Source organism: Ictalurus furcatus, chromosome 14, assembly GCF_023375685.1.
Source record: "Ictalurus furcatus strain D&B chromosome 14, Billie_1.0, whole genome shotgun sequence".
Lineage (NCBI taxonomy): Eukaryota > Metazoa > Chordata > Actinopteri > Siluriformes > Ictaluridae > Ictalurus > Ictalurus furcatus.
In genome coordinates, this window is record NC_071268.1 from 21,360,642 (window position 1) to 21,379,003 (window position 18,362).

Below are 18,362 nucleotides of genomic sequence, written 5' to 3' on the forward strand. Positions count from 1 at the left end.
GATCCATCTCCCAAACTGAGCATTTCGACCACATTTTCACCATATCAATGTTGTACAATATAAATATTGTTACATGCTTAATACTTACAGTATGTGCATTTCACAGCCTTCTTTGCTCATATTTACCAAGGGTGCCAATATTAGTGGAAGGCACTGTATATGAATTGGCTTTACTCTGCTGTCTGTGTAGTGCACAGTGACGTGTGGGAAGGGAGTGAGGCGCAGACAGGTGTTCTGTGTTTTGGCCGAGGAGAGGCTCAGCGATGAGCTCTGTGATCCCAACAGCAAACCCCGCACCATAAGCAGCTGTGTGCATTCGGAGTGTGCTTCCTGGCAGGTTGGCGCCTGGAGCACGGTGAGTGTGTGTGCATGTGTGTGTTTGTGTTCATATGTTGCTACTTTATGGACATGAGGTTGAAGTGGGACTGAGGAAATGAAGGTCTAGACAGAGCAGCTCATAACTCACTGCACCATCAGGTTCGCCCACATGTATTCTTTCAGATAGCACACACATGCCACCTCACACATTCAACCTGTCAAACTATCCTCATGAATATATTCAGGTCTGAAACTTTCTCAGACCACACACCCATACACTAGTTATGCCATGCCTACAGTAATACTTTCATTCTAATGTATTTCAAAAGTCTTCTCACAAGCTTTCCTACAGTATATGAGCTTTCTAGTGGCTCTATTATCAGGAGATCTCATTCACAACTTCAAATTCCACAGTCATCCATGCCTGACCTTGCTCTCTTGTTGAACATGGCAGTAAGAAAGATCCTAGCCATTCGCAGACATCTGTGAGCTCCTATGGAAAGCACTTCTAGGCTTCTTTCTTCCAGGCTGATGGATGTCATTAATTTAGAGAAAAACAATTGCCAATATTATTTCATTTCCCGGGCCATATTGGGGACACGGTGGCTTAGCACGTTTACCTCGCACCTCCGGGGTTGGGGGTTCGATTCCTGCCTCTGCCCTGTGTGTGCAGAGTTTGCATTTTGTCCCCATGCTTCCAGGGTTTCCCTGTGTACTCTGGTTTCCTCCCCGGTCTCCTCCAGACATGCGTTGTAGGCTGATTGGCATCTCTAAAATAAATTGTCCATAATGTGTGAATGGGTGTGTGAGTGTGTGTGTGTGCGATTGTGCCCTGCGACGGGTTGGCACCCTGTCCAGAGTGTCCCTGTTCCCTGGGATAGGGTCCAGGCTCCCCGTAACCCTGTGTAGAATAAGCCTTATGGAAAATGGATGGATGGATAAACTAGCTATATAAAACTATGCAATCTGAAAAGTCGTATAGAAGCTAGCGGTACAATTATCTATTGCATCACAGGACTTCATATATTTACTAAATTCCATTATGCCTGACGAACGGTATGTGCATGAGTCTTATGCATGTGTAACCAAAATGTGCTACCCAAATAAACACATCCTGGAGCACTTCCTTTGAGCCTTTTAAACACTTAGCTTGTCTTGTGTCAAGGCAGACATTGGCCATATGTCAGAGAGAAAGAGTGTGTGTGTGTGTATGTGTGTGTGAGAGAGAGAGAGAGAGAGAGAGAGAGATGAGGTACATCTGGACTGGGTAAAGTATACTCATATTAGTTAGACTTAAGAGTGTCTAAATGATTTCCAGAGTATCAGTGTTTCTAAATGCTGTTTTTCTATGCTACATACTGTATTTAATACATTCAAGCACACTCCGGTTGTTCTGGGTGAGTTTTGTGAAATGCTATTATTTTGTTTTCAGAGCATGATTGCATTTACGTTGTTGGTTGGGTGGTCTCTATGTAAAATGTACAGTAGAATAATGAGAGGTAGTGTATAGACATGTATTGAGCTTAGCCTGACTAAGGAAGAGTGTTCTAACATCGGACTTTGACCGCTAGTTTGAATTATTAAAAGTAGCAGTCTTTATGTGCACGTTTGCAGTGCGCTGTGACCTGCGGCCATGGATACCAAATGCGTGCAGTGAGGTGTGTGTCTGGTGCTTATGGCAAGACCATGGATCATAGAGAGTGTAATGCGGCATCAAGACCACGAGATAGCCAGGTACACAAAACCAACATGATACACATAGGCAGAAGCAAATTGCATCCTTGTGATACTAAGTCGTGTGTCTGTGTGTGTGTGTGTGTGTAGGAATGTGATTTGCCAGCCTGTCCTCAAACATCGTCAGCACTCAGCACATCACAACCTGCAGCGTCTGGACATCTACACACCAAGTGGAGATTTGGTTCCTGGACTACAGTGAGTAAGACATAGAAACACACACACACACAAACACTTTGAATTATAGCGTCTGTTTAATGAATACAGTGTTAAATGTAAATTACTTTCCAGACACAAGTATTGGATTTCAAGTGTATGTGTGAATTTAAGCTCCTGCTTGCATCAGAGAGAGACTGTGTGGCCCATCAGAAAAAAGTGAACCAATTTCCCCCTGCCTTGTGGTAATGACGGTTGTTACTGATACGACTGTGAGTTTACGCATGAGTTAACGCCAGCCGGAGTTGCCTTGATTACTTCAGTTATTCTATAAGCCTCTCTTCTCTTCTAATCTCAAACTCATCTCAGACCACCCTCTTTCCACTCTCCTAAACTCAGGGCTGTGCTTGAGAGAGGATGTTGATGCTTTTAATATGACAACATTGTGGTGAAGCAAACCTATGTCCTTTAAACATATGAAGAATTATTTTTAACTTTAGTATGACATAACCATAACTGCTGTCTTTTGTATGTGTGTCAGAGTGTCATCATTTAGATTTTGTGACGTTTCAGTGACATTTGGTTCAAATTATTTCGATGTAATAGAGATTACACCACAGTACTATTTCTTTTCTAATACCATTACTCAAACGTTGAGTATCTCCCAATATGTTAGCGTTTCTAAAATGAAACACTTCACTTAAAATGGCCATCTAAAATGATAATATTCGATTACGGAATTTGGCAGACATCCTCATCGAGAGCAACTTACATTTATCTCATTAATACAACTGAGCAGGGCCTTACTCAAGGGCCCAGGTGTTACAAAACAGGAGTGGAAGCAGAAGCAATCGCAGATCAACGTCTTTATTCGCAAACTGAAGTCAATAAACAGGAAGCGTGGTCTAGACTGGAAGAGATAATCGAGGTTAAACATAAAACTGGATTCGAGGCATGGAACAAGAACAGGACACGAAAACAAGACCTCTTCGCATACTTAACGTATTCACCAAAACATTCATTCATTCAGTTAATACTGCGCAAAGTGCACAGCAACACGAGGGCTTTAAATAACAAACATAATTACGATTGAACATAGACAGCTGGGACCAATAATGACACAACCTCAAACATCAACCAATGCTTAAACAGGAAGAGAACCAAACCAAAACAACGGTATGTGTCCATAGGAAACAGTTCATTCCGTAATCTCGTGCACGTGCGTGCTCTGCAGCCGCCCGTGCACATCGACGCTGCAGCGCCATCTACCGGCGAGATCGTGACTCCAGGAGTGGCAGCTCAGCAGGGCTGGTATTTGTGACCTTTGGATCAGTAATCCAACATCTTAACCACTTAGCTATCCTACAGAAAGGACTATTATATCCCTCGAAATGATGTACTTTCAAAAGAATGCGCTGGGAAAAAATGTATTGTAAACTTTGTAAAATGTATTGTAAATCACAACCCTGCTGCCAGTAAATTACTGTAAAACATATTTCCAGTAAAGTACTATAATATCTTACATATTATAAAATAGCACATAAACCAGTACATTTGCTTATTTGGCTGGTGCTTTAAATAAAAAGTGACTTACAATTGAGGCAGCATAAAATTGTGCAGAAAGTTAAGGGTCTTGTTAAGGAACCATTGCATTAACCAGGCCTTAACCACTAAGCCACCACAACTAGCTTCCAATTCAAGTTGTTACTAGCATATGACGTTAATAATAATAATAATAAACTTTATTTTATAAAGTGCCCTTTAAAAGCAGCTTCTCAAAGCGCTGTACACAAAATAAGCAGTACACAGATTTTTTTTTATAAAAGTTAATAAGAATAACAACAACAATAATAATAATAATAATAATAATAATAATAATAATAAAAGTAGACATCAACAGTCAAATGCAAGTTTAAAAAAGTTTGTCTTGAGTTGAGATTTAAAAATACCAAAGGTCTGAGCGTCCCTAAGTTCGATAGGAAGAGCATTCCAAAGGGAAGGATCAGAGAGAGAAGAAGCCCTGTCACCTATAGATTTTAAGCGTGTTTGAGGAACAGTTAACAGATTACACCGTGAGGAGCGCAGTCTGCGATTTGGGGTGTGAGGGATTAATAAAGCAGATAAATAATGAGGAGCCAAGCCATGTAATGCTTTGTATATCAGCATCATAATTTTAAAATCAACATGGAACCTGACCGGGAGCCAGTGCAAGGACTCCAAAACAGGAGTAATGTAATTGTATTTCCTGGTCCCAGTCAGGCTCGAGGTCAACACAAGGTCAACACATCACGCTTATTGGTATTTTACTGTAAACCAGTGCACTCTAATTATTTACAGTACAATCCTGTAAAATAATAAAACAGTATTTAGCTATTCATTTAAAGCAATCTTTTTTACAGTTTGTGTGTGTAAATGTAAACAATTAAAAATAGGAGAACTAAAATTCCAGTATACTACTTATTCATATCAAATATGAAATATTATTACACCAAACTGCTTCCAGTTTACAAACAATCAAACCCTTAACCGCAGACATAGCAGAAATGTCCCTGTATAACTTTAACATGAAAATAAATAGCATGTAATAAAGGCATATTAGCTTGTTAGAGGATTGGATTCATTCTTTCTTTAATCCATTATACCTGATATTGTAATATATCTGTGATTGTAATTTTAGTTTTAGATTTTCTTTTATAACTATATAACTATAATAACCTGTGGGTTTTGTGTGTGTGTGCGTGCGTGTGTGTGTGTGTGTGTGTGTGTGTGTGTGTCCCCAGTGCTCTGTTTCCTGTGGGAAGGGTGAGAGAGCACGGTATGTCAGCTGCAGAGACTCTCAAGGACGAATAGCTGATGAGGCGTACTGCGCCCATCTTCCTCGACCTCCAGAAACCTCTGCGTGCTTCAGCCCCTGTGGCCAATGGAGAGAGGGAGAGTGGTCACCTGTGTGTATCACTCACTCACTCACTCACTCATTTGTATCTAATATTCACTGTCCTATTCAGATATACTGTAATGTTCCTGTTCTCCACCTCTTCTTTCCCCTCTGCAGTGCTCTGTGTCGTGTGGTGTGGGTCGCGCTACGCGGCAGGTAGTGTGTATGAACTACAACCAGCAGATGGATGAGTCTTTTTGCCACCTGGATGAGAAGCCCAGCTCTGAGCAGGAGTGTGCAGCAGCCCCGTGCCACTCAGCCTACCAGCTCTGGCCCAATAACCAACCCTACTTCCCCCCTGACCCTCGCAGTCATCCAGGGCACAGTAGCTGGAATGTTCCCTCAGCAGACCACCAGTGGAGGACTGGGCCCTGGGGATCAGTATGTCCCTTCTTATTTCTCATAAATTAAGACACATACTTAACAGCATAATGTTTGCAAATGATCCAAATTTCCAAAGCACAGGCTTTGCTTCAATTTTTGATGAATAATCTATTTGGGATGATTTGCCCCTATCGCAGTGCTCCAGTACATGTGAGGGGGGCTTCCAGAGGAGAGTGGTGGTGTGTCAGGACTCGGAGGGCCGCGGCACAAATTACTGCGACGAGAGAGTCAAACCTAGTGAGTCAAAGAGCTGTGACTCAGGACCTTGTCCTCTGTGGAACTACGGCATCTGGGGAGAGGTGAGCAATCGTGATGACAGTGTAGCTGTTTTGAAGTTGTAGTGCTTGTCCTGTAGCACACAAGAACAAACATTTCATCTATATTCAGTTATTAAATTCCCTAGCTCTGAGTCTCTGTAAGTTAGTAGGGCTGTTTGTTCTCTCTTGACCAGTGGTGTCCAATCTTATCCGCAAAGGGCCGGTGTGGGTGCAGGTTTTCATTCCAACCAAGTAGGAGCCACACCTGATTCTACCTGTTTAATCAGTTGAATTTGGCTTTCAATAGACTCAGGTGTGGCTGCTGCTTGGTTGGAATGAAAACCTGCACCCACACCGGACCTTTGCAGATAAGATTGGACACCCCTGATCTTGACCTTTTGGCTAATCCGTCTTAGTGTTCTTACTTGACTAAGATTTTGTCAGTCTTTGCAGTTATTTGCATTTATCCATATTTGTTTTTGTTTGTTATAAAATCAGCTTTGGATTAGCCAAACTGATGTTTGTTCTAACATCAGTTCACTATAAAATTCTGTCTCTAAGTAAACACCATAAATATTAATCTCATTATAATCCCCATTAATGTTAAGTGCTCTGCTGGAATATGAGTACATGTGGAACGACTCCCCCCCTCCCCCCCCTTTACTGCCAATACTGATTTATGTGCCTCTTCAGTAAGAAATGAATTCAAAACAAACATTATGCCAGAAACATGACAGTGCCATAAAAGCAGGATTTAAGAGAAGGCTAATTGAAAATGGATGTATAATTTGGCAGTCTTCTTGATTTTGCAAACAGAGGTTTAAGAGAAATTACACACATGTGGTATAATTTTGTAATTGAACTGCTGCTTAGGACAAGTATATTCACGTTATTTTCTGTCATTGTTGACCCCTATCAATTTCTAAATCTCTTGTTTCACTTTCCCCCCTCAGTGCAGTCTGTCATGTGGTGGCGGGCAGCGAACTCGGCTGGTGGTGTGCCAGCGTCGGAATGGCCAGAGGTTGAACGAGCACAACTGTGACATGCTCGACAAACCTCCCGATGTGGAGCGGTGCAACATGCAGCCATGCCCCGGCAGCGCTTCCTGGCACAGGCGACCATGGAAGCCGGTACGATAGTATTCCTTTTTCTTTTACACTCTTCTGTTTCTCTCTCTCATTGCCATGTGCTGTTATTCACTGTACTGTCTTTCTGCACTATGAAAAGTGTGATATATTTTTTTTGAGTTCGGGTATCATGAGTGTTGAAGCTAAAATCGCCGTACATTCAGCTGGGTTTCTCTCATTATTGAGCCACGATTCAGTACAACTGTGATTTGTTGTTGTGATTAAGATGTAAGGGCAGTTTACTCCTGACTTTTTATTACTTTTTTTTTCCTGAAATGCAGTCAAGTGTTTTAGAAAGCACGACAAGATGGTGAACTTTTTCAGGTTGACGTTTATACCCAGCATGTTGCATCTCTAGTGGCTGTGAACATAGAGCTTAGCATTAGCATGTAACGCTAGCCGGGTCTGTTGCCCACCCAAGCGGCCGTAGTGCTGAGTAATCAGAAGCAAAAGTGTGGCTTCCCACCGGGCATCGCTTCATTACAAACACATGGAGCCAGTCTGTTACAAACGTCCTAAATGCAAGCTTTGAATGATCAGGCCTGTGTTGTCTGACAACACTGATTATTTTATTTGGAGTATGTGATATTTATTTACAATGATATAGTGTGAAGTAGATTTTGTTGTGGTGCAACTTGTATTCAAAAGTGTATATTTGTGCATAAGAGTTTTAATATGTTGTTTATCAACCAGCAACAAATGATTATTATTGTATATTGTATGTGTATCTTTGTACAGTGAATGTTTTATGTATTCATTTAACTGTTTTAAACGATAAAATTTAATATTTTTTCACTGGTGCTGACCAAATCGCGAATGAGAACATGTACGGGACAGTGTAACGATGTTGTTTTTGTTAGCACGATTCATTGCGAAAAGAAAGTAGTTTAGATAAATTAAACATGAAATGCAGTTTTTTTTTTTTATTATTCCTGTTTTGCAAAAGCAATGTATAAAAACCCTCAGTGATATTATGTAGCAAAATAAAGTACCTCACCATCAGGGACTACAATATTTTTCATTAGCATTGCTGATAAACTATTTTCTTTCTTAATTATCACTGACAGGGAAACCGCTCATACCATAACCTATAATGCACTTAATGATTCAGTCTATAAAACAGCTTCGTAAGATGTGTTAAAATTTCAGATAGTTATCTTTTTAGTATAAAATCTCAAATCAAAGCAGTTTGCTCAGTGACCGTCACTCATTCTGCACTGCAAAGTCAATATGGTGCTACTTATTTTCATATTCTAGTTTTAGCATGTTTGTAAATATGAACAGCATTCCATCTTATATCTTTCTGGCAAATCATATTTGATTTTAAGCAATGATCATGTTTATTTAATAATGCATTTTGTTAAAACATATTAGCTCTTTACGGTAATTAGTGTATAGCCAATGATTAGCAGTACAGCATTACCTATAGACCTCGACTGTCAGCCGTTAATGATCCAGTTGTGGTGACACATCATCTTCATGAACACTTTTTTTTTCTTGCTGCTTGATTAGGACTTATTTTCCCTGTCTGTATAAACACAAATACCTCTCTTGGTTACTGTTAGACTGGCCAGTTCCATTTTCGAAAGGATTTGTTTCAAGCGACTCGTTTATTTGTTTACAGCAGAACACAGAGATCTTCAGATTTAATGTGATATGTGCCTTGTTCTAATGTGTTTCGTTAATCTTAAACATGTGTTTATATCTTGGCAGTTTGATTGTGGTAAAACTTTACTGCTTGACCCTGTTTAGACTTGGTCTTTTCATGCATCAGGGTTATATCTGGATAGGCATTATCTACATTACAAAGAAGTACAACCAAAACTCTATAAAATAGTTTTTAACCAAATGTTATACAAATGTATGTGCATTTGTCTCTCTAAGTCACCATTGATAAGTCATCTTAATACACTACATTCAAACATTCGTTGATGCCTTTAAGGAAATATATTTTATATAAAACAACTGAACACAATGAACAATAGTGTTGCATGCAATGAGATGATTTGCATATTAATGCAACACTTATTAGGATGTATCACTTATTAGGATACATACCAGATACAAGACATATGAAAAGACCAGGTGTAAACATCGCCCTTATCTGTTTCCTGTTCTTAAAAAAACATCAAATAATCATCATTGAGGAGTTTGACCATCCAACTGACTGTTGGTGGCTGTTCTCACGTCCTGTTCTCAGGTGTATTTGTTCACAGTTGATCTGCTTTGGTCTATTTTCCATACAGCAACCTTCACAATTATGTTTACATGTAGTTTCATTAAAAAAAAAAAAAAAAATTAATTCCATTACGGTTATGTAATTTGTGTTGTCTTAGTATCTTGACATGAACATGAAGTCTTGCATGTTAAGTTATATAACATTTTAATGGTCTGCCTTACAATATACCAAAACTGATCGTCTTGGTGCATATGTGTGAAGCTCTTTACTAAATAATACTAGAAAAAAATAATAGGGAGAAGAGGATTTCTAGGAATTTAGTTTATTGTGCAGAAAAAAAGTCTTATAATGTTTTTTTTTTATTCATTTACTTTATGGACTCCGAGGATAATCTCCAAATATATATTTTTTGGCGTTGGTTGGGGCATTTGGTTGTCATTAGGGTAATTGGATCTTCAGTATTGCATTTGGCCAGAGACTTAGCACATATTGCTTTCACTAGAATACTTTACAGTTAGAATTATAATTACTATTAATCATTGTTGGCAATGACTAATATTGAAAAATGTTCAAAGTGGAACTCTAGAAAAGCAAGACTTGGCTGTACATCCTATTAGCCATTGAATTCCAGCACATAACTGTGTACAAGTATAATGTTTCTAGGGCAGCTCAGTCATGTTAAGCCTAATAGATATTATGAGCATATAAATAATCACATACATGTGATACATGTATGTCCATTCTTTAAATGTTGTCCTCACATATGTTGGATGTGTGTTAGTTCTATAGTTCTGTAGTGATGGAAGATAATAGAAGTCTTTGGTTTGTCAAAACACCAGACTAGATTAAATGTAAATAAAATTTATTGGATTTGTTTATCAGAGAAAGCAATTATAAAGATTAGAAAAATCTTCAAAAAAAAATCTGTTTCATACAGTGAATTGTATCACACCTCATGTTAAGTCAAAGCAGTGAAAGTAGTTCATTCAGATCTTTGTGATGTGTGGTGGTCTGGGAAAACACTTCACATGGGCAAATTTTTTGACCATCTTCTACTATATATGGTTGTGAAAACTACAGGTTTTCCTGAACTGAAATATGTGTCTCAACCACATAGTTATAGAGTTGGCATCTGATTACAAACTGAATATGAATTAGGCTTCCATATCTATCAAGTGCCTCAAGTGGTTTAGATGTTGAACTACTGATTGGAAGGTCATGAGTTCAAACCCTAGCACTGCCACAGCTGGGCACTTGAGCAAGGCTTGGTGCATAAATGGGATAAATGTAAGTCACTGTGGATAAGGGTGTCTGCCAAATACTGTAAATGTAAATTTCACTATGGTATGTATCTATCCACCAACCTGATCAAAGTGTGACATTCACTGTGTGTGGAACTCACCTTATCTAGCAAGGTTTTAAACATCTTTAAGCTCTTTATTCAGTGTGGGTTTGAAAGAAGATTCAAATTGAACGTTCTTTTGGTGAAATATATTTATGGGTCCTTAAAGTTGTGGTGTCAAAGTATATTATAGACAGAAAAAAAGCCAATTTGACCAGAACTCCATAATTACCTCATTACGAAAATAAATCCAGAATTCAGTCATATACTTTAAAATGGGTCATGTTTATTAGAGGTTTATGGCCCATCATGGAGAGGAGAAAACGTCAACTTTATTGCAATATTTTTCAGAGTTCAGAGCAATAGTCTTTACTTTTCGGTGAGGGGAATTATTAGTGGAACTGTTTTCCTAAATCAGTAACATGTTTATACAAGTGCAATTCATAGACTCATTATATGGCTCATTATATGTAGTCATTTATATTTAAAAAAATTTTTCACTTTTAATGGCCTTGTTAGGATTTAGTTTCGAGAGCGATTCCCCTTTTAACATACTTAAGACTTACCTTGGACGCAGATCATTCAGATGTTGATTGATGTCTGTTTTGTAAGTCAGATAAAAATAAAATAAAATAGAAAAACATGGCTCGAGCCAAACACTGTAGTCTTATCCCAATAAAACCTACAGAAAAACATAAAACTTACAAAGCATAGTTTTTTTTCCATAAAAAATTAAAAAATGAAGTAAAGGTATAAAACTACAAATACTAATACATGTTTCCAAACATCATGTGATGGCTGAAAATCTGCAGTATGTTGTGTTGAGCTTCATCCCAAGCATATAGATGTGACATGTCAGCACAGGACAGATTGTAGCTTTTGTTTTCCATTTTTCCTTGTATGGCAAACAGTCTGCAATAAGCACATTATTATAGTCTTTCAGCTTCAGACCTTTAAATTTACTGGCATTACAATTGTGGCACACAGTAGTTTATCATTAGGTCAAAAGACTACAAATTATACTTGACAACATAAAACATGTTTCTTGTGAAAAAAAAAGTATGTTGTGAAAAATCACAAAGTTACTCACCAATCTTTATTTCTTTGTAAGTCATATGAAGATTAAATTGTACTAATTCTCTACATAATGATGTAAGAAATTTACTTAAACAGCCATGAGTGTTATAGCACAACACAAACCACACTCTACGTTTACTTAAATAATCTCAATGCATTTGCAAAATAAAGTACAAAAGAAAATAATACAGATGGCATTCTTAAATTCACCCCAGAACCTATAACTCCAAATGTTAATTTCCGATGAGCTGTGAAACACAATTGATCGGTTGGACCAGTAACAGACATGAAAGAAAACTTTCTTTCTCATTGTGTTAGAATACAAGTAGAATGAGATTATAATCTGGAAATATTTAGAATGGGCTTTGCCTGGTTTATCCTGTGACAGTGTGTTCAAACAATCAAACATTTTGCCATTGGGTCTATATGATTCCACTTATTGATCATCTATGTAAGGAATAAAACATAAGTGTTAGTATTACTACCCAAAAGTAGATTCTTTTGCTATAAAAGCATCTCTGACAGTGTTTTATTCCTCTTATACAACATATCTAATGATTGTTTTATTTATAATAGTCAAGTTTAATGTTGCAAGTTAATTCCTCTTATCACTTACACTATAGCAGCTGTTAACAGTCATTCCCTCACCAGCCTCTCTTTTTACTTTGCTTGAAGTTAATAAGACAAAAAAAAAGCATATAATTTTACAGGAAAACCAAAAAACAAAACAAAACAAGACTTTCTCTTGGTGGAAAACTTTCAGGAGAAGCTTGATACTGGAGACTATGTGAAATAAACATGCCCTTACAGAAAGCTTCACCACATCAGTGATTACACTTTTTTTTTTAAATGTTTATGTATCTGACACACAAGTCCCGTGTAATGTATTAGAACAAATACATTAATATAAGCTTGCAATTTGCCTTGCAGCTAGCAGTACTAGAAAATTAATCATCCCCTTCTGACCAATCAGGATTGAGAATTCAAAAGGCCTGTGGTACAAAAAAAAAACTACTGATACCTATTGATCTAAAAACAAGTTTTGAAGACATTGTTGTCTTTTCTTGTCTAGATCTGAGATCTGAGAGCTTTGCTGAGGTTCAAAATTCTAATAGTAGCATCCTTAGTTTTGAGGAAGGAATTATTGTACCGGCTTCTTCCCATTATCTGTTCTGCGCCACAATTACCTGCCTGGTCTGTTTCTACTTGAACTGTGTGTGAAGTGACTACTGCTGGTGCACAGATGGAGAGGAAATACCAGCATGTCTATGTCTGAGACAGTTCTTCACATATATCCAAACCTGCATCAGTGCATGAAAAAAAAAAGTCATTTAGTCTTCACTGTAGTCCATCAACTTACTTAAACATCAGTAAGAACACATGAATCACATCTAAAAAGTCAATGACATTGTCAAGTCAATATTTTTTTTTTAATCAGAAAATCATTACCACCAACCCAAAATTATAGTTTGAATGTGAGATGTAACAGTTGCCCTATTTTTGCCTGTTTCTTTATATAAATACATGTATATGTACACAAACCCAGTATGTTATTAATTTAATTAAGGACTCGTATGTAATAAATTGTGTTTCTTTTATATCCAACCTGCAAACCCATGGACTACTCACCTCTTTTAGAACTCCAGCATAGCTCACGTCACATCTAAACCATAACATATAGCCAAAGACCAGTGAGGTTAAGTAAATGCAGCATCGTAATGAAGAGAAGATGAATAGCATCCCCATGTCATGTGTTCATGTATGAAACAGAATAAACAGAGAATCTCAGCTTGGAGGAATGTGTTAATGAGACACATGTGGAGCAGGTGTCAGACTTCAGCAAGACTCGGACCAGAACAAAAACATCTGTGTACCTTGTGCTGTATGATTGATGTATCAGTTGTCTGAGGAACCAGTTACCTCAAGTATTCTTTAATCACCAAGCAGCTTAATAATAGAATTACTACAGGGTAGTATATGTTGATCAGCCTTGTGTTACAATGTTTTAGCACTCTCTTGTCAGCTTCTTCTCCTGACTTGGAAAAGTGCATCATCAGTGGCCACAAGCAGCATGAGGCAAGGAGGGTGTAGCAGGGAGAGGAGTATGTGCTTTGAATGCACTTGTCCTTGGCACTGGGCATGTAGTCAAATCAACTGTGTTGGAGATTCATGCATTTAGATCCCTTTCAACCAAGTAATGTTACAGAGTGGTGTCGGTTAACTAACTAGCTAGAATGCTAACTAGCTAGGACAACAAAGTTAGCTGACATTCATAGAATAAATAGTTGGCTAGATAAATCCCAATTTGAACATAGCAAAAAACAAATACAACAGATTCTCCCTATCATTCGGAGATTGCAAGGTCAAATCCTAACGATGCAACAGAGAGCAAAATTGGCCATACTCTCTGGGTGCAAAAAAAGAAAGCTCTTTTCTGCGCGTATATTACACTGCCCCATGAAGCAGCATGAGCAGCAGTTTGAAATGATGTCTTATTTCTTGAAGGAAGTAGCATTTAATCCTCCCCAGCTGGTAGCTGTCATATGATAGGGGAGGGTGGGAATTGGGCTGGTGGGTGGGAATTGGCCAAGACCAAATTAAGGAGAAAATTGGGGGGGTGGGGTATTAAGCGTCTTAATACTCCCTTAGTATTAAGTGTCTGTTCTCGTTTATATTTATAATCAGCTTCACTCAAAATATTTATCTAACCTTTTTTTAATGCCTCATGCTTTCATCCCCCTGTGACCCCAAGGGCGGATCTAGCAATCTTTGTTCTCTAGCATTGAAACGATCATTAAGCAGTCCCTCCAGGATTTTGTGCTTTTGCATTCTCAGAAGTTGACGCAACGTCAAGCAAACTCCGCAATATTCGGAGGAGCTTGCAATTTTTCAAAATTGACGCTGATTTTCCGCAGATTTGGGCCAAGATGCATCATGTGACATCATCACAAATCTCAGCCAAAGCCCTCTTCGATTCATCTGCGTCGAACTTGAGTACAGCTAAAAGGTCTCATTTACCAACAAACATCACCGTGAAAGACCGTGCAAAACAATTTTGTGCTATTGCAATTTTACCAATTCAAGTAGTTTTCAGCAAAAAAAAAAGCACAAAAAAGCTCACAAAAAGCCACAGCACATTCAAGCATTTTTGGCCGCAGCAATCACAAAAAAAAAAAACTTTGTGAAATCCTGTACGGACTGATTAAGACAACGATAAGGATTACCCCAAGAGAAATGGCACCCTTCATGTTGATGAGGGTAGATGAATGCAGTATTGTAACACATCCTGGAAACATGCTCTAGACACCAATGTCATGGCCTCTATTAAAAATAGGGTTCAATAGGGATTTCCCTGGGTATGGTAAAGTGTGGTGATTCATGCCTTATTCAAGTGTTGTAGCAGTGTGTCTTGCTTTATTTGTCATGTATATCACAGCCAGTTCTATGTATTACTCTGTAAATCCTTCAGGAGTATAAAAGAGGGATCATGAACCAGATTACACACACTTACCTTTTAAGTCTTCTGCCTCTATCATCAAATTACAACCTAAGCATCTTTCAGGTAGCAGTGTGTCCCAATGCGTTATTATGGACCCTATAAGTTTTGAAGGTGTTTGAATTGAGTATTTGAGCACTGAAAATGTTACCTCTTAGAACTTCACTTGCGCCAACAGTGTTTATCTTTGCAGGATGTCATTGACTATCATAGATGACAGTCAGCGTCGATGTTTAGTGTATCTGGTAGTCTTAGTTCTCTTGGAATAGAAGATGTGTGTGGACATATAGTATGGCATCGTTTGTAAACCAGTTCCAGATTGCCTTTTCACTTGTTTCATGAAAGGACTTACTTTTGTCAGAGTTATATTTTTAATTCCACATAAAATATATACACATTTTCCAGATTTGCCTCAACTGTCTGGCTCTAATTTGGGAAGCGTTAAAAATAATTGCACACATGCATTTGAAATTCAGAAAATTTCAGCAACTTTATCACATTTGAGGCATTTTGAAAATAATTCTAACCACACAATTAGTGGCCATTCATGAGTTGTGTGATTTATACGGCTGTAACTAAGACTCCATTCCAAAACTGCTTGCTTCTTACCAGCGGATGCCATGTTGACGGCTCGTAATTTAGTGTTTTGTCTCTCCTGCAAAAGAAAAAACAATTGATACAGAAGCACAATGTGTTCAAAGATGGTGCATCCATATAGGCAAACATGCAGTCATGGAATTAGTATAAATTATTATACTTTATTATTATACATTTTTGGGAATTGGGTAGTGTTGAAAGTGTGAGCACAGCAGCACACTATTGGCTGTTGGCATTTGAGTTTTGTTACCTATTGGTTGTGATATTGCAGATTTAGAGGTGGCGTCACGATTGTTTCGCACAGCGATGTCTGGATGTAAATTGCTTCACCGATGATTGAAAATTAAATTCAGTTTTCATTGTAGCTACATCAAGTGGAATAAGATTGAAATGATATGAAAATAAATATATACTATACTAGTAGTTTTACAGTTAAGAAATGCGTTTAGAATATATTTAGAAATGAAACACAACATGTATGTGTTCATTTGTGGAATCTCAACATGTCTAACTTATGAATTAGTGAATAGTACAGAAGCCACTATAAGACCATTGTTAGTTACATATAGTTTAATGCTTGATTGAAGTGAAGATTGAATGTTTGGTATATTAGCAGTAGATAAAGACGCTACTGCTAAAACAAATCTGAGACTTAGACTGAGACACTGGCTAGCTGTATCATTGCTAGAAACTTGTTTTTACATTTCACCCATCTCACCGAGTATGATTATTCACTCACTTCCAGTAACCAGGTCTGGGCTGCGGTGAATCTGAAGCCTATCCCAGGAACACTGGGCGTGAGGTGGGAATACAGTACACTCTGGATGAGATGCCAGTCCATCGCAGCGCATCACACACACAAACACAATTATACACTCGTTCACACCAATTTAACATAGCCAAGTATGACTGTTGTTTTCATGAAATTATTCATTTCATTTAAAAAAAAAAACCTATGTTATGAAAAACTGAAATAAGATAAAACAGCTTCCTAGCTAGTAGTAAAATAATATCCAAAAGCTGTAGCTATCTAAAAAAAATCAATCTGCACTTTCTAGTTTAGAGCGGGTATGAACTTGAGAAAACATCTCTGATTGGCCATTTATACCTCCCAACTTTTATGTCTTAATGAAGATTCATATATGCAGTTTCTATAGGTAGCGTAGACAATACTTTTGTATGTTCAGTTTACTCCAGGCCCATGAAGAACACCTGTACAAGCTCTATTTTTTAAATCAGATTAGCATGAAGTGACCATATTAGGAGTGTGTTTTATTTACACATTGATATCTGGATAGTATTACAATGATGGGCTGTGTAAACAAATTGTTGTACTCTTTACGGGTTTCTGCTTTCCACATGCTTGCCTTTGGCAGACATTTGCTATTTTTTTGCTTTGTGCAAAGATCTTCATCTGTGTTCTTTCTAGGGTTTCTGTCCAGATTAAACTATGGCAGAAAATTTCAGATCAACAGCAGAAATTAATTATCATTAAAGCGTAGATGACTTTGCGTAACATGCAAGCGACTGCAGACGCCATTCTCAGTCTAACAGGCTATTGGGTTCAGTTCTTCAAAGCAGCTCATATTCTGATAGCGATCCAAGACAAAGTTGCCAAAATCTGCTTGCACTTATAGTCTTTCTCTCTACACTTTATGATATCTTTTAATACTTACAGTGACAAAATCATTATTTTAAAGAATTCTATTTTATAAAAGGAAGCCATTTCCCTCCACAACAATTATAGTTTGCACAGTTTTGTTTTTTTTTCTTACTCGAACTCTAGCTTGGACTTTATAGCAAGCCAGTTCTCTCCAGTTCAATATTATCATAAAACAATACCTGTTAATTCCGTGAGATGAGTATTCTTAGATGAAATTCATGAAGATTTGGTTGTTTTTGGCTTCTGTAGCTGCTAATGGACCTCTAAGGACACACTAGTTTGATTCTGACAATGGTCTCTATTAAACAATGGTTTTCTATTAATAAATACACTTGCAAATGTCTACTACTATACAAAAATACAGAACATATAGTCCATATCTTCACTTACGATCATATAAAATTTATAGTAGCAGTTACCATAACTCTAATTGTTTATCTTTCTGGCATCAATCAAATTTTACCAAATTTTTGTTGGAAGTTTGTTGATATTGTATAATAATTGTAAACATTAATAATAATTTTTTGTCTATATTTAAATCTCACTTACTGTAAAGGTAAGCCATGGAGATTCCCTCTCTCCCTTTCTTCTTCCTTGTGGATCGACCAATCACATTAGCAGCATATGTCAGATCTCTTTTCTTCCATCTCTGCGTAACTGATGTATGACTGATGAGCTTGATGAATGCAGAAGGAGAGCCCGCTGCCTCACACCCGTCCACTCTCTGTCATAAGACTGTTTCCCAGCTCCGTATGGCGGTGAATTTCACTTCTCCTCCCTCTCGTTCATTTTCTCTTCTCCTCTTTCACTCTGTTACAGCCCTGAGGAGGGGCTTACACCTTCTGTCCACACCCTTCTTCGTTTTTGTGTCTGCAGTGCGTTGAGTAACGGAGCAGAATCATGTTAGGAGTGAGCAGGAGGCTTCTGCCTGCATGTTCAGGATCAGTCACATCACACAGTACACTTTGATGTCGTCTCAGTAAACTTAAGCCCTGTGTTTAACATGCCTGTATAATTGCCATGTTTGTGATGGAGGTGTGTGTGTGTGTGTGTGTGTGTGTGAGAGAGAGAGAGAGAGAGAGAGAGAGAGAGAGAGC

At 38.0% G+C, this 18,362-nt stretch overlaps 1 protein-coding gene across 1 annotated transcript in view; it reads left to right on the forward strand.

The window, feature by feature from the left end:
* LOC128617851 (A disintegrin and metalloproteinase with thrombospondin motifs 20) overlaps positions 1-18,362 on the forward strand; it is a 101,685-nt gene that overhangs the window by 69,665 nt on the left and 13,658 nt on the right. Inside the window, exons 22-28 of the mRNA XM_053641036.1 lie at positions 191-355; positions 1,933-2,052; positions 2,143-2,250; positions 4,989-5,153; positions 5,261-5,524; positions 5,665-5,826; positions 6,738-6,914. Coding sequence (XP_053497011.1) covers positions 191-355; positions 1,933-2,052; positions 2,143-2,250; positions 4,989-5,153; positions 5,261-5,524; positions 5,665-5,826; positions 6,738-6,914 — 1,161 coding nt within the window. The remainder of the gene's footprint in view (positions 1-190; positions 356-1,932; positions 2,053-2,142; positions 2,251-4,988; positions 5,154-5,260; positions 5,525-5,664; positions 5,827-6,737; positions 6,915-18,362) is intronic.